This window comes from Vigna unguiculata, chromosome 11 (assembly GCF_037176805.1).
Source record: "Vigna unguiculata cultivar grain cowpea cultivar isolate G323 ecotype 2 chromosome 11, ASM3717680v1, whole genome shotgun sequence".
NCBI lineage: Eukaryota > Viridiplantae > Streptophyta > Magnoliopsida > Fabales > Fabaceae > Vigna > Vigna unguiculata.
The window spans coordinates 45,036,885-45,050,033 of NC_140802.1; the positions used below are offsets into that span (position 1 = coordinate 45,036,885).

General features: G+C 29.8%; 1 protein-coding gene across 1 annotated transcript; it reads left to right on the forward strand.

Moving 5' to 3' along the window:
• Nucleotides 1-5,848: 5,848 nt before the first annotated feature.
• On the forward strand, nt 5,849-11,137 carry TAF15 (TBP-associated factor 15). The gene is made up of 8 exons (XM_028052842.2): nt 5,849-6,001; nt 6,560-6,730; nt 6,895-7,253; nt 7,365-7,553; nt 8,650-8,733; nt 9,783-9,861; nt 9,941-10,067; nt 10,655-11,137. Exons 2-8 carry the CDS (start codon nt 6,611-6,613, stop codon nt 10,867-10,869), a joined length of 1,173 nt encoding a protein of 390 aa, XP_027908643.1. The 5' UTR covers nt 5,849-6,001; nt 6,560-6,610; the 3' UTR covers nt 10,870-11,137.
• The last annotated feature ends 2,012 nt before the right edge of the window (nt 11,138-13,149 follow it).

The window sequence follows — 13,149 nt, forward strand, 5'->3', positions numbered from 1 at the left end:
TAAGTTGAGGAGCGGCTCGTACACATTATAGTTATAGCCTCTAAGGTAGAGAAGCAATCTAGCAATGGTAAGTGCATGATCTCATAATACTAGTCGGTCTGGTTCGATTTGATCCGGTTCGATTCGGTCCTGTTTGGTTCGATCTGGTTCGTTTCATTATGGTTCGGTTCGGTTCAGTGCGGTTTGATTCGGTTCAATACGGTTCGATTCGGTTCAATGCGGTTCGGTTTGGTTCAGTATGGTTCGGGTCGATCCTGTCTGATTCGATCTGGTCCGGTTCAGTTCGGTTCGATTCGGTTCAGTGCAGTTCGGTTCGGTTCGGTTCGACCCAATTCGATTTGGTACGGTTCGGTTCGGTCCGGTATGGTTCGGTTCAGTTCAATTTGATTCGGTTCGGTTCGATTCAATTTAGTTCAACAAAGAATATATAATGAATTTTTAAAATAGTTGTTAAATGTAAAATTATAAAAATAAAATAGGTACATAAGAGAAGTTTTTAAAACAACGGTTGAAGACAAAAAAGGTTTTTAAGCTAACTATTAAAAGTAAACTATTTATAAGATAATTAGTGTTTAAAATAATAATTAAGGGTAAAATTGGAATATCGAAATATGGACACAAAAGAGGGTATCTCTTTATATATACTAGCGTAACACAGGCGCTATCGCGCCTGTGTGTATGTATTTTTTAAAATGCGTGATATTATATTAGTAGGTGATAATATTATAATATTATTAAGTTAATATATATTTTAAAATTATATTTATTAAAAATAAAGTAAAATATATCAAAACAGATAAAAGAATAACCATTGATAAATAAAGAAGAAGAGAAGAAACAGAGACATCTGATTTTATAAAAAGTTTATAAAAGTAACGGTCAATTTTTTAAAATTTAATAAATTGTTATATTTAAAGGGTAAAATCGGTATTTTGAAAAGTGGACACAAAAAGGGGAATCCCCTTTATATATTGTTATAGATATATATATATATATATATATATATATATATATATATATATATATATATATATATTTATAGATGAAAAAAATTAATCTAGCTAAACTTAATTACGATTAACTGTATTATATTAAAGTAACAAAATAAACTAAATTATTTATAATAAAAATTAAATATTAAAGTAAAAAATAATAATAATTAAACAATATTGTTTTATCATTTATTTTTAAAAAACTGAACTTCTATCGGTTAACTACTCACTAATTGATTTATGTATTTTATTTTCTCATTTTTCTTCGATGACCTCTTATCCTAAACACCGCGCACACTCCATTTTTTAATTCAGTCACCACGAGACAAAGATCATGAGCTTTTCATCCTTGTTACTACTACATAAGGTCATGTCGCCTTACTCTCGTCATCCCACTTTACCTCCTTCATTGCAATTTTAACACTTCACACCCCACCCAACTGGTATGTTTTTGTTTGAACCTTAACTCTAACTAACATTTTATCCTTCTCTTATATGTCTTTTGCTTCTTTTTTTTCATTTTTTTATACTTGTTGCTTCACTACTCCCATTTCACTTTTTTTTTTCATCGTCTTATAATTTATTTATTTTTTACTATTTAGGCTTTTACCAATTTCGGAACTATATGTTCTCTACTTTGATAAAATAGTTATTTTCGTGAAAGGTGAATACAAATAAATTTAAGCTTGTCCTTTGAATGTTGTTTTTATTGAAAGTATACAGTTTGTTTATGTTATTGTTTATACACTTGTTATATTTAATTTGAGGAAAAACATTATGTTTCATTTGTTTGAGAGGGACCTCAAAATTGTGGTGTTGGTGCTGAAAAAACTTTTGGGTGTGACATTTTTTACGTCCATTACAAAGCAACTATCCTTTTACTCTATATTAATTAATTATGAAAGTGTAAAATTCTTTCTTAAGTTTTCTCCTATTTTTTTGAGGGTGTTTTCAAATTCAGAAACTTAAAGAGTACTTAAGTTCAGTTCAGTTTAATTCGGTTAAGTTCAGTTCGGTTCAATTTGGTTCAACTAGGTTCGGTCCAGTTCGGTTCGATTTGATCCGGTTTGTTTCATTGTGGTTCTGGTTTGATTCGGTTCAGAGCGATTAAATTGGATTCAGTTCAGTTTAGTTTGGTTCAGTGCACTTCGGTTCGGTCTGATCCGATTCGGCTCGGTTCGGTCTGGTCCAATTCGGTTTAGTTCAATTTGATTCGGTTCAGTTCAGTTTAGTGTTGTTCAAAGTGGTTCAGTTTGGTTCAGTACGGTTTGATCCGGTCTGGTCTGGTTCGATTTGGTCTGGTCCGATCTGGTTCGGTTCAGTTCGGTTCAGTGCGATTCGATCCGATCCGATTCCATTAGGTTTGGTTCGCTTCAGTTTGGTTTAGTGCGGTTCAGTTTGGCCTAGTTCAGTTCGGTTCACTTCAATTCGATTCGGTACGGTTCAATTCAATAAAAAATATATAATGAAGTTTTAAAATAGTTGTTAACTGTAAAATTAGAAAAATAAAATATGTACATAAGAGAAGTTTTTAAAACAATAGTTGAAAATAAAAAGAGGTTTTTAGGCTAACGGTTAAAAATAAAATATTTATAAAATAATTAGTTTTTAAAATAATAATTAAGGGTAAAATTAGAATAACGAAATATGGATACAAAAGATAGTATCCTCTTTTATATTGTTATAGATAAAGTAAAATATATAAAAAAAAGATAAGAGAATAATTATTGATAAATAGAGAAAAAAGGTTTATAAAAATAATAGTCAAATTTCAAAAATTTAATAAATAATTATATTTTAAAGGGTAAAATTGATATTTTAAAATATAGACATAAAAGAGAGAATCTCTTTGTATATCATTATAAATAAATAAATAAAAATAATATTAAAACATTATGTAGGATTTCTAAGAAGAAGTTATTTTAAAAGAGAATTTATTTAATTATTCATTTTATTAAATAAATAGTTTTTACTTTATTAAATTTAAATTATTCATTATACAGGATTTCAACATTTAAAATCCAATATAAGGAATTCTTCCTTGTAATATCAAGGGTCACAAATCCAATTTTTGCAACATTTCGTGTGTTTAGAACTAGCACATAAAATAATAATAATAATAATAATAATAATAATAATAATAATCACCGTCATAATAAAAATAAAAATAATAAGACGGAGATAAAATTTGATAAAGTTAAACAATTCTTGTCGCAAGAGGAAGAATATAAGTTAAAATTATAATTTGAGAAAGGATTAGAAAGAGCCTGGATTGAGACACGCAGAACACTATCGTTATAGAGAAAAAGCTTCCACTAGTCCTCAATTGGTTGAAGCATCGTGCTGATAACTTGTTATGAAATAAAGTGAATAACATAGAGAATGACGAACAAATAATAAAGAAAAGAAGAAACAAGAGAGAATAAAGAATGAGAGAATAGGGAACAACTCATCTGTGTCTTATTATTGATAGGAAGAATCATATTTATAGATACAATATGTAATCCATAAAGGAAAGAAATCAACTTAGTTAATACAAATATTTACCATAAAGAGTAAAGAATCATATGAGTAAATGTATCAAATCAATGGACAATCATTAATTTATAACAAGAATCCCTTTGTATATCATTATAAATAAATAAATAAAAATAATATTAAAACATTATGTAGGATTTCTAAGAAGAAGTTATTTTAAAAGAGAATTTATTTAATTATTCATTTTATTAAATAAATAGTTTTTACTTTATTAAATTTAAATTATCCATTTAAAATATGAAATGATTATTTTTGTTATATAATGATACATTTAGATATTTTGTTTTATATTTTAATTAATGAAATTATTATGTTTTATGTTTTTAACCAAATGACATTCATTTAAAGTTAAGTATATTTTTTCCTTTTAACTCTTAGGTGAAAATCGAAATTATTATATCTTTTAAATTTTAATCTAATTTAATCTTAATTTTAAATTTTTTTACATTTAATATTTTTAACTTAAATTTTTAAATTTATTTGATATTTGAAATGTATTAGAAATGATAAATAAAGTTATCCGGTTAAAAATACGAAATTTTCACATATGTATAAAAATTAAATTTATTAAAATTTAATGGGAAGATTAATTTTAAATTTCACAAATATATAAGGAAAAAATATATTTAATTTTATTTAAAAATATTATATTGACTAAAATTTAAATGAAGAATTGAAAATTTTAAAAACAAAAATTATGAAATACAAATACTAAACAGTTTCTTATAAGTAAAGTAAACAACAAGAAATGATCATCTTATTGAAAACATAAAAAAATATGAGCGTCACTAATTAAAATACGAAAATATAAATATTTATTTAAAAATAATAAAAAGTGTCAATATTATTTATTGAAAGGGTAAATAATGATAAATAGGTATTTGTGAGGTTATTTAGAATCGTAGATGAAAGTAAGTGTATTTTTCTTCTATTTTTTTAACTTAAATAAGATTAATATTACTTTACCCTAAATTTAATATCAACCGTCATCAGTCTTGTTATTTGTTACTAGCGTGTAAATACAGGTGTTATCGCGCATGTGTGTACGCATTTTATGAATTATATTAATAATTAATGATATTGTAATGTTATTAAGTTAATAAACAAAAATAAAAGTATATTTATAAAAAATAAAGTAAGATGTATGGAGAAAATATAAAAAAATAACTGTTGATGAATAGTATGAGAAAAAAGAAGAAGGAGATAAGTAAATAGTTTTATAAAAACTTGTAAAAGTAACCGTTAATTTTTAAAGATTTAATAAATAATTAAATTATAAAGGATAAAGTTGGAATTATGAGATGTGGACACAAAAGAGGGAATCTCCTTTATATATTGAAATTATTATATCTTTTAAATTTTAATCTAATTTAATCTTAATTTTAATTTTTTTTTACATTTAATATTTTTAACTTAAATTTTTAAATTTATTTGATATTTGAAATGCATTAGAAATGATAAATAAAGTTATCCGGTTAAAAATACGAAATTTTCACATATGTATAAAAATTAAATTTATTAAAATTTAATGGGAAGATTAATTTTAAATTTCACAAATATATAAGGAAAAAATATATTTAATTTTATTTAAAAACATTATATTGACTAAAATTTAAATGAAGAATTGAAAATTTTAAAAACAAAAATTATGAATATAAATACTTAACAGTTTCTTATAAGTAAAGTAAACAACAAGAAATGATCATCTTATTGAAAACATAAAAAAAGTATGAGCGTCACTAATTAAAATACGAAAATATAAATATTTATTTAAAAATAATAAAAAGTGTCAATATTATTTATTGAAAGGGTAAATAATGATAAATAGGTATTTGTGAGGTTATTTAGAATCGTAGATGAAAGTAAGTGTATTTATTTTCTATTTTTTTTTTAACTTAAATAAGATTAATATTACTTTATCCTAAATTTAATATCAACTGTCATCAGTCTTATTTGTTATTAGCGTAAATACATGTGTTATCGTGCATGTGTACATATTTTTTAAATTATATTAGTAATTAATGATATTGTATGTTATTAAGTTAATAAACAAAAATAAAAGTATATTTATAAAAAATAAAGTAAGATGTATGAAGAAAATATAAAAAAATAACTGTTGATGAATAGTAAGAAAGAAGAAGAAGATAAGTAAATAATTTTATAAAAACTTGTAAAAGTAACAGTTAATTTTTAAAGATTTAATAAATAATTAAATTATAAAGTATAAAGTTAGAATTATGAGATGTGGAGCAGAGAGAATCCATTTATATATTTTATATATAGTTATAGATTATACGAAAAATAACATAAATAAAAATAAAGAATTTGGAGAGAGTAAAAAAAGATATGAAGGATTGGCATTGGAGGTGAAGAAGAGGAACAGTGAGAGTGCTGAAGGAGTGAGGAGAAGCCATAAATCGCAGATCTAACCAAAAACACAACACACTGCTGTTTCTTTCTTCCGATTCCGGGTACGAGCATCTCACTTCTATATCCCTTTTCTCTATTCGTTTATTTGCCCTTAATTTCGTTTTCTTCAGCCAAAACCTTTCAATTCTCATTATTCTTCCATGTTCCCCGTTTTCTATCGAATTGTTACACCACTGTTTTGTTTTTTCAATTGTCATGATGTTACGAGTTTGCGCTCTGTACGATTCTTCAACCTGCCGAAACTTCCCTAAGCATCTGTTTCAACTCGATAATCTTTCATCACGCCTTTTCTCCTTTGATTCCCCCCTTTCGATTACCACGCTGTTTCTTTTTCTTTTTTTACTAAACCAGTTTTAAGTTTTTCATCACATTGCTTAATTTCCTCCCTTAAATCCTCCTATGTCTGTTAGTAATTTATGTATCTGTAATTTTTTTTGTTTTAACTTTGTTGTCGAACTTCTCGAATAACATTGGTTAGGTTAGGGTTGTGATAGTTTTCTGTTTTCCTCCGAGGTTAGTCAATAACTGGTACCGTCTTTGTCTTTGTCTTTATTTGTATGTGTGCGTAAGGAAAATTAACTGGCTTGCTCCTTTTTCAGAGCTTTGGTGGTTCGGTTCTGGTCGCTTCTGTTTCATGAGATTAAGACCCCATGGCAACCCATCCTGGAAAACAAGCTCCTTCGAATGGGTCTGTCTATGTATGCAACTTGCCCTACGGAACTGACGAAAATATGTTGGCTGAATATTTTGGCACCATTGGATTAGTGAAGGTATGGGGTCTCTGCATCGAGCATGCCGATCATTCAAATTAATGTTATCATGTGTTTTCTACTCAAAGGAAGATGAGAACCTGTATTAATGTTATCATGTTTTTTATGTTGCATTATATTTTGAAACTTGTGGTCCTATTTCGTTTATAATTCATGCTATGCAGAAAGATAAACGTACTGGGAGACCAAAGATATGGTTATATCGAGACAAAGAGACTAATGAACCAAAGGGAGATGCTACTGTAACATATGAAGATCCACATGCTGCTATAGCGGCTGTTGAATGGTTTAACAACAAAGATTTTCATGGCAATATAATTGGAGTTTTTATAGCAGAGTCAAAGAACAAGGATGACCAAACATATAATTCAGCAGCAGTAGAACCTGTAGTTGCTGGTAATGTTGTTGGATTAGAGGAAACTACTAAGGATGTTAATGGTGGTAGTGGAAGAGGTAGAGGCCAAAATGATCCTTCTGGCAAAGCTTGGCAACAAGATGGCGATTGGTTGTGTCCGAATACAAGGTCTGTGATATGAAATTGGTGAGCAGCTCTTTCTTGCTCTTGTACTCACTTATTCAGTCATTTTAGATGATTTAGTGCAGATAGAATAACAGTTGTTTCTTGTCATAGCAGTTGCTCCAATGTGAACTTTGCTTTTCGTGGTGCGTGTAACCGCTGTGGAACTGCCCGTCCTGCTGGTGCTGCTGGAATTTCAGGGGCTGGTGGCCGTGGCAAGGGACGTGCTGCGGGACAAGAACCAGGGGGTGTTGGCCGGCCAGTTGGTGGAGGATTATTTGGTCCCAATGATTGGCCCTGTCCAATGTATGATTGTGTTGCATTGGCCTTGTGTGCTTTTTATTCTGTATCTGATTTCCTTATAATTATTTTTGTTTTATTTTTTTGTTTACATTTGAATTTCCTTATTTTAGTGGTAACAAATACATTTCTCTTATAAATTTACAAAACTTGCTGCTTAGCTACATCAAATGGATTACTTTTGTGTTATATTATTTTTGAAGAGTTAGCAAACAATTTAAAAACATCGTCAAATTGATTTTTTATGGTAATATGTCTGTTTATATGCATGGGGTACACAAACCTAACCTATATGCATGCATTATGGGGGCCTAAACACAAGTTACCAGTTCCTGTTTAATTGATGCAGTTAATAAAAAATCCTTCTTTTGAACTTGGTTGGCTTCAAGAGGTTTGTTAAACATTTGCAGTAAACTGCCTATACCCACATTTATGATCCTATTCCCGAGTGTGTTAGCTTCTGCCGTAACTATCTATTCTAGCACATTCCAGCCAAATATATCATCCTGTCCTGTCTGCTGCTATTCAAGTTGTCTGTCAATTTTAAAGAAGTCCAGCGTCCATCATTTGATGGAGTATTACTCTGGTGGCATTTCCAAACTCGGGTCACAAGAAATCAGATGGTTTTGCTACTGCTGTGGACAATTTGATTTTCAATAGACTGTCGATACCAAAACGATAGGTTAGAACTTTGGCATGGGGTTTTATTCGAAAATAATCACCGGGGTAACTTCTTTGACTATCTTGTAATCCTTTCTTGGGTTTAGGCTATGTCCCCAGCTCTTGAACCTCTCCTTCCTCGGTCGTGATTGGCTTTATGTTTTCATAAATTTTAATTCCACTTCTTATAATAATGTGTGGCAACATTACATACTTCCGTGTCGATTCTGTGATTTTGGCTATGGTTTATGGAATTAGTTTCTGTTCCATCACTACTAATTGTTGTGTCGACAATGTTTTTTCATTTCTTGTGAGTCATATTTTACTTAACACCTGTTTGAGGTATTTATACCCGACATTCAACTTGCACGTCATCTGTGTGTTTTTTTTTTAAATAAAATTTAGTGTATTGAATTGCCTTTGTCATGCTCTTTTTTCTTAGGTGTGGCAATATCAACTGGGCGAAGCGGACTAAATGCAATATTTGCAATACAAATAAGCCTGGGCATAATGAGGGTGGTGTAAGGTATTATTTTGATTTTGTTTATGCCTTCTATTTCTAATTAAGTACATAGTGGCTTATGGAGAAAATGCTTTTCTTTTGTCTTCCGTTGTGATACTGGTTTGCATGATTGCATGATTGATTCAGCTTATTCTAGAGAAATGATCATTTTTTTACCAGCTTTCTGCTAGAACTTTTGAAAACACAAGCAGCTATTTTTCCAGAAAAAAAAAAAAGAAGCTAAATCAAACATGCATGTCATGTCATAGTTTGTTAGTTATATTTTATGGTATACAAAATATCACACATTATGTACAAATGTAGTGTGATTTGTCTCTATATATCATTTGAGCATTGCCCATGTCATTTTGTGGCATTGCACTTTTTTAATCCAGTCAGATTTAAGAAATTGATTTTTAGAAGTCAGTATATGCATATAAAATGTTGGTTGCTAATGCCTGTATATTTGTTATTTATTTCTTATCTGTGCAAATCTCATTTATCAATTTGTACGTGTGTGGAAAATTGAATAATCATTTGATGCCGCCTCTCCATGATTATACACATATGGTCGTGTCCTAGTTGTATATCAGTGCCCTTGGGGCAAGGATAAAATTATGGCATCATGCTTTTCTCTATATCAAAGTACACAAAGTCACCAATTTGTTTTTTAGATAGAAATGTAGCACGGCTTTCATTCATTAAAATATTAGCAGATGTTTACTATCTTTTCACAGCATAAAAGCACCTTACAATGAAATATGAGCATAGACCTCAAATACATTTTTGTTAGTGTGTTTTAGAGGTCTGTTGTCACTGTAAAAAGTGTTCCATGGTGTTGTTTGATGTGAAATATCATGAAGTATTTCAACTTAGTTGTAAAATTAACTGAAGTCTACATGTTTTAAGCATGGATTAACCACTATTTAGCATTTTTGTTTCAATTTTGAAAATATTGGATTTCCTTCATCATAATTTGCCCTTTTTTTTCATATGTTGAATTGAAAGTGTTAAAAGTGTTACTTCGAAGTTCGAATATTCTCCTAACCAAGTTTATACTGACTGATTAACAGAGGAGGACGAGGTGGAGGTTACAAAGAGCTTGATGAAGAGGAAATAGAAGAAACCAGACGTCGTAGGAGGGAAGCTGAAGTAAGATCGACTAAGAGTAACATATACTACCTCTGTCTTAAATACCATGTCTGTCATATAATCTGTTTTTTACTGTCAGGATGATGGGGAGTTGTATGATGAATTTGGAAATCTAAAGAAAAAATTCCGCGCCAAAACACAGCAAGCTGAAGCTGCGCGTGGGCTTCCTGGTTCAGGACGTGCTGGTTGGGAGGTTGAAGAACTAGGTATTACTGCATATCTAGAATGTTTGCACTACATAATTTATTATTATAGAGCAACCTGAACCTGCACAGATACTTTGTGAGCTAGTGAAGCTCCCACATCCACTCTTTCCCCACATGTTCCATGACACTGATTCATTTCTGGATAATCATTATAGTTATAGGTCTGATGGAATAATCATTTTCAAATAGAGTTCCATGCTCTCTTATAATCATAGTTTCATATAATTTATCTTTTCTCACGTGTTATATGTTTTTCTTTGTTCCTTTTCAGCCTATACATTTTGCTTTCCGACCCTGCATACTAAATCAAACTGGTTATTGTTTGTCTTGGTGCATCTATTTATGTAGTAGTTGATTGTGCGCATCAAGTTTCATGTTTATTATACTGAGCTGGTCATTAGTTTTGTAGTATTTTATACATTTGAAATTACCATGCTTTTTAAACTCTCCTGGTTTATTGGGACGTAGATATGCAAATCAGTGAGGATGTACTTGTTAATATAATCGTTTGACACGTTAATTTGAAATTATAAACTGATTGGACCTGCAGTAACCGAATTATTGTTGTGTAACAATACCAATGACAGGGATAGACAAGGATGGTAGAGAAAGTAGAGACAGAGGAAGAGAACGTAACGATGGGGAGAGCAGGAGCAGAGAGCGAAGTGACAAAGAGAGGCAAAGCAGTTGGAATAGGGACAGAGACAGGGACAGGGGAAGAGATCGAGACCGAGACTGGGACTATGTTGACCGAGACAGAGATTATGGGCGAGATCGGGACCGTAGTAGACACAGATACTAAAAATAGCAGCACTCAGGTGTTGGCTACCATGCTTTGTCGGACTTTTCAATTGCTTTGAATTAAATCCTTAAATTTGGTGACAACTTCCTGCAGTCTGATATTAATGCCCATTTTACTTGGCATGGACATTTTGTACAACTTATGGCATTTTTCTTTTGACTATTTCACAAGGACAAGTTTCTGTTTGAGAATGTTCGCAAAAGTTCGAACCATTACTTGTCATCACCTAATTTCTTGTAACTTGAATGGAGTATTTTCATTTGCGATAGACCCACTGATAGTATTATTGGGAATGCTTGATTAGTCTCGAACGAAAATCTTATGTAATATAATTCATTTTCCTTTTTCCATTACAAACAACTTTAAGCAATAAATCTGATTGTTTTATCCGAGTCTCACCGAAAGCTCTTGTCATAATATTTTATTAGTAACTTTTTTTTATAAAATTTTGGATTTTATTAATAGAATATTCAGCGGTGTTTTAAACTTTACTGGTTAATTTTTCTTTTATTATCTAAAGGATGTACTTTTTATGTAGTATAAGTTTGATTATTAGTTACAAAAATCAACTCTTATTATTTGTACTTGGTTTGAAGAAAAAAATAGACAAATAAGTGGGGCATAATAAACAAATAAGTGGAGAGTTACATATTAGTTTTCGTACAACGTTATAAGTTTGATCAATTTTTTTATTATCCAAAGGGAAGCATGTACTATAAGTTTGATTATAAGTTACAAAAATCAACCCTTATTACTTTGTACGAGGTGGCTGGCTTGAAAAAAAAAAAAAGACAAATAAATGGGGCAGAATACAAATATAAGTGGAGAGCTACGTATTAATTTTCGTACAACACAAGTTTGAATATAAGTTACAAAAATCAACCCTTATTTTATTATGCAAATCAACCCTTATTTTATTATGCAAAGTGATGCACTTCTTATTTACCATAAGTTTGACTATAAGTGGGGTATAATAAACAAATAAGTGGAGAGTTACGTATTAATTTTCTTACAAAGTTTTAAAATTTACTAATAAAGATTTTTTATTATCCAAAGGATGTTATGTACCATAAGTTTGATTATAAGTTAAAAAAATCAACCCTTGTTACTTGCACTAGGCGGCTTTTATTATGCAAAGTGATGCATTATGTACCATAAGTTTGACTATAAGTTACAAAAATCAACCACCCTTATTACTTGTAGTAGGTGGCTGGCTTGAAGAAAAAAATAGCCAAATAAGTGGGGCATAATAAACTTAAGTAGAGAGTTACGTATTAGTTTTTGTATAAAGTTTTAAAATTTAATGATTATTTTTTTTTATTATCCAAAGGATGCACTCCTTATGTAACACAAGTTTGAATATAAGTTACAAAAATCAACCTTTATTATTTGCACTAGGTTGATGGCTTCAGGAAAAGAATGGGTAAACAAGATAGGCAAATCAGCGAGTCATAATGAACAAATAAGTAGAGAACTACGTATTAATTTTCGTACGAAGTTTTACAATTTACTGATCAATTTTTTTTATTTTCCAAAGGGAAACATTTCTTATGTACCACAAGTTTGATTATATGTTACAAAAATCAGCCTTTATTACTTGCACCAGGTGGCTCGCTTGAAGAAAAAAATAGACAAATAAGTGAGGCATAATAAACAAAGAAGTGGAGAGCTACCTATTAGTTTTTGTACAAAAGTTTTAAGATTTACTGATCAATCTATTTATTTTTATTATGCAAAGAGATACATTTTTTATATACCACAAGTTTGATTATGAGTTTCAAAAATCAACCCTTATTACTTGCACTAGGTGGCTGACTTGAAGAAAAGAAAAATAGACAAATAAGTGGGGCATAATAAACAAATAAATGGATAGCTACGTATTAGTTTTCGTATAAAGTTTTAAAATTTACTGGTCAATTTTTTTATTATCTAAAGAGAGTCACTTCTTATGTAGCACAAGTTTGATTATAAGTTACGAAAATCAACCCCTATACTTGCACTAGGTGGCTGGCTTGAAGAAAAAAAAAATAGGCAAATAAGTTGGACATAATAAACAAACAAGTGGAGAACTACCTTATAGTTTTCGTACAAAGTTTTAAAATTTACCGATCAATTTTATTTTATTTTCCAAAGGAAAACCGTTCTTATGTACCATAAGTTTGATTATAAGTTACAAAAATTAACCTTTATTACTTCACCTGGTGGCTTGAAGAAAAAAAAACAGACAAGTGGGACATAATAAACAAATAAGTGGAGAGCTACGTATTAGTTTTCGTATAA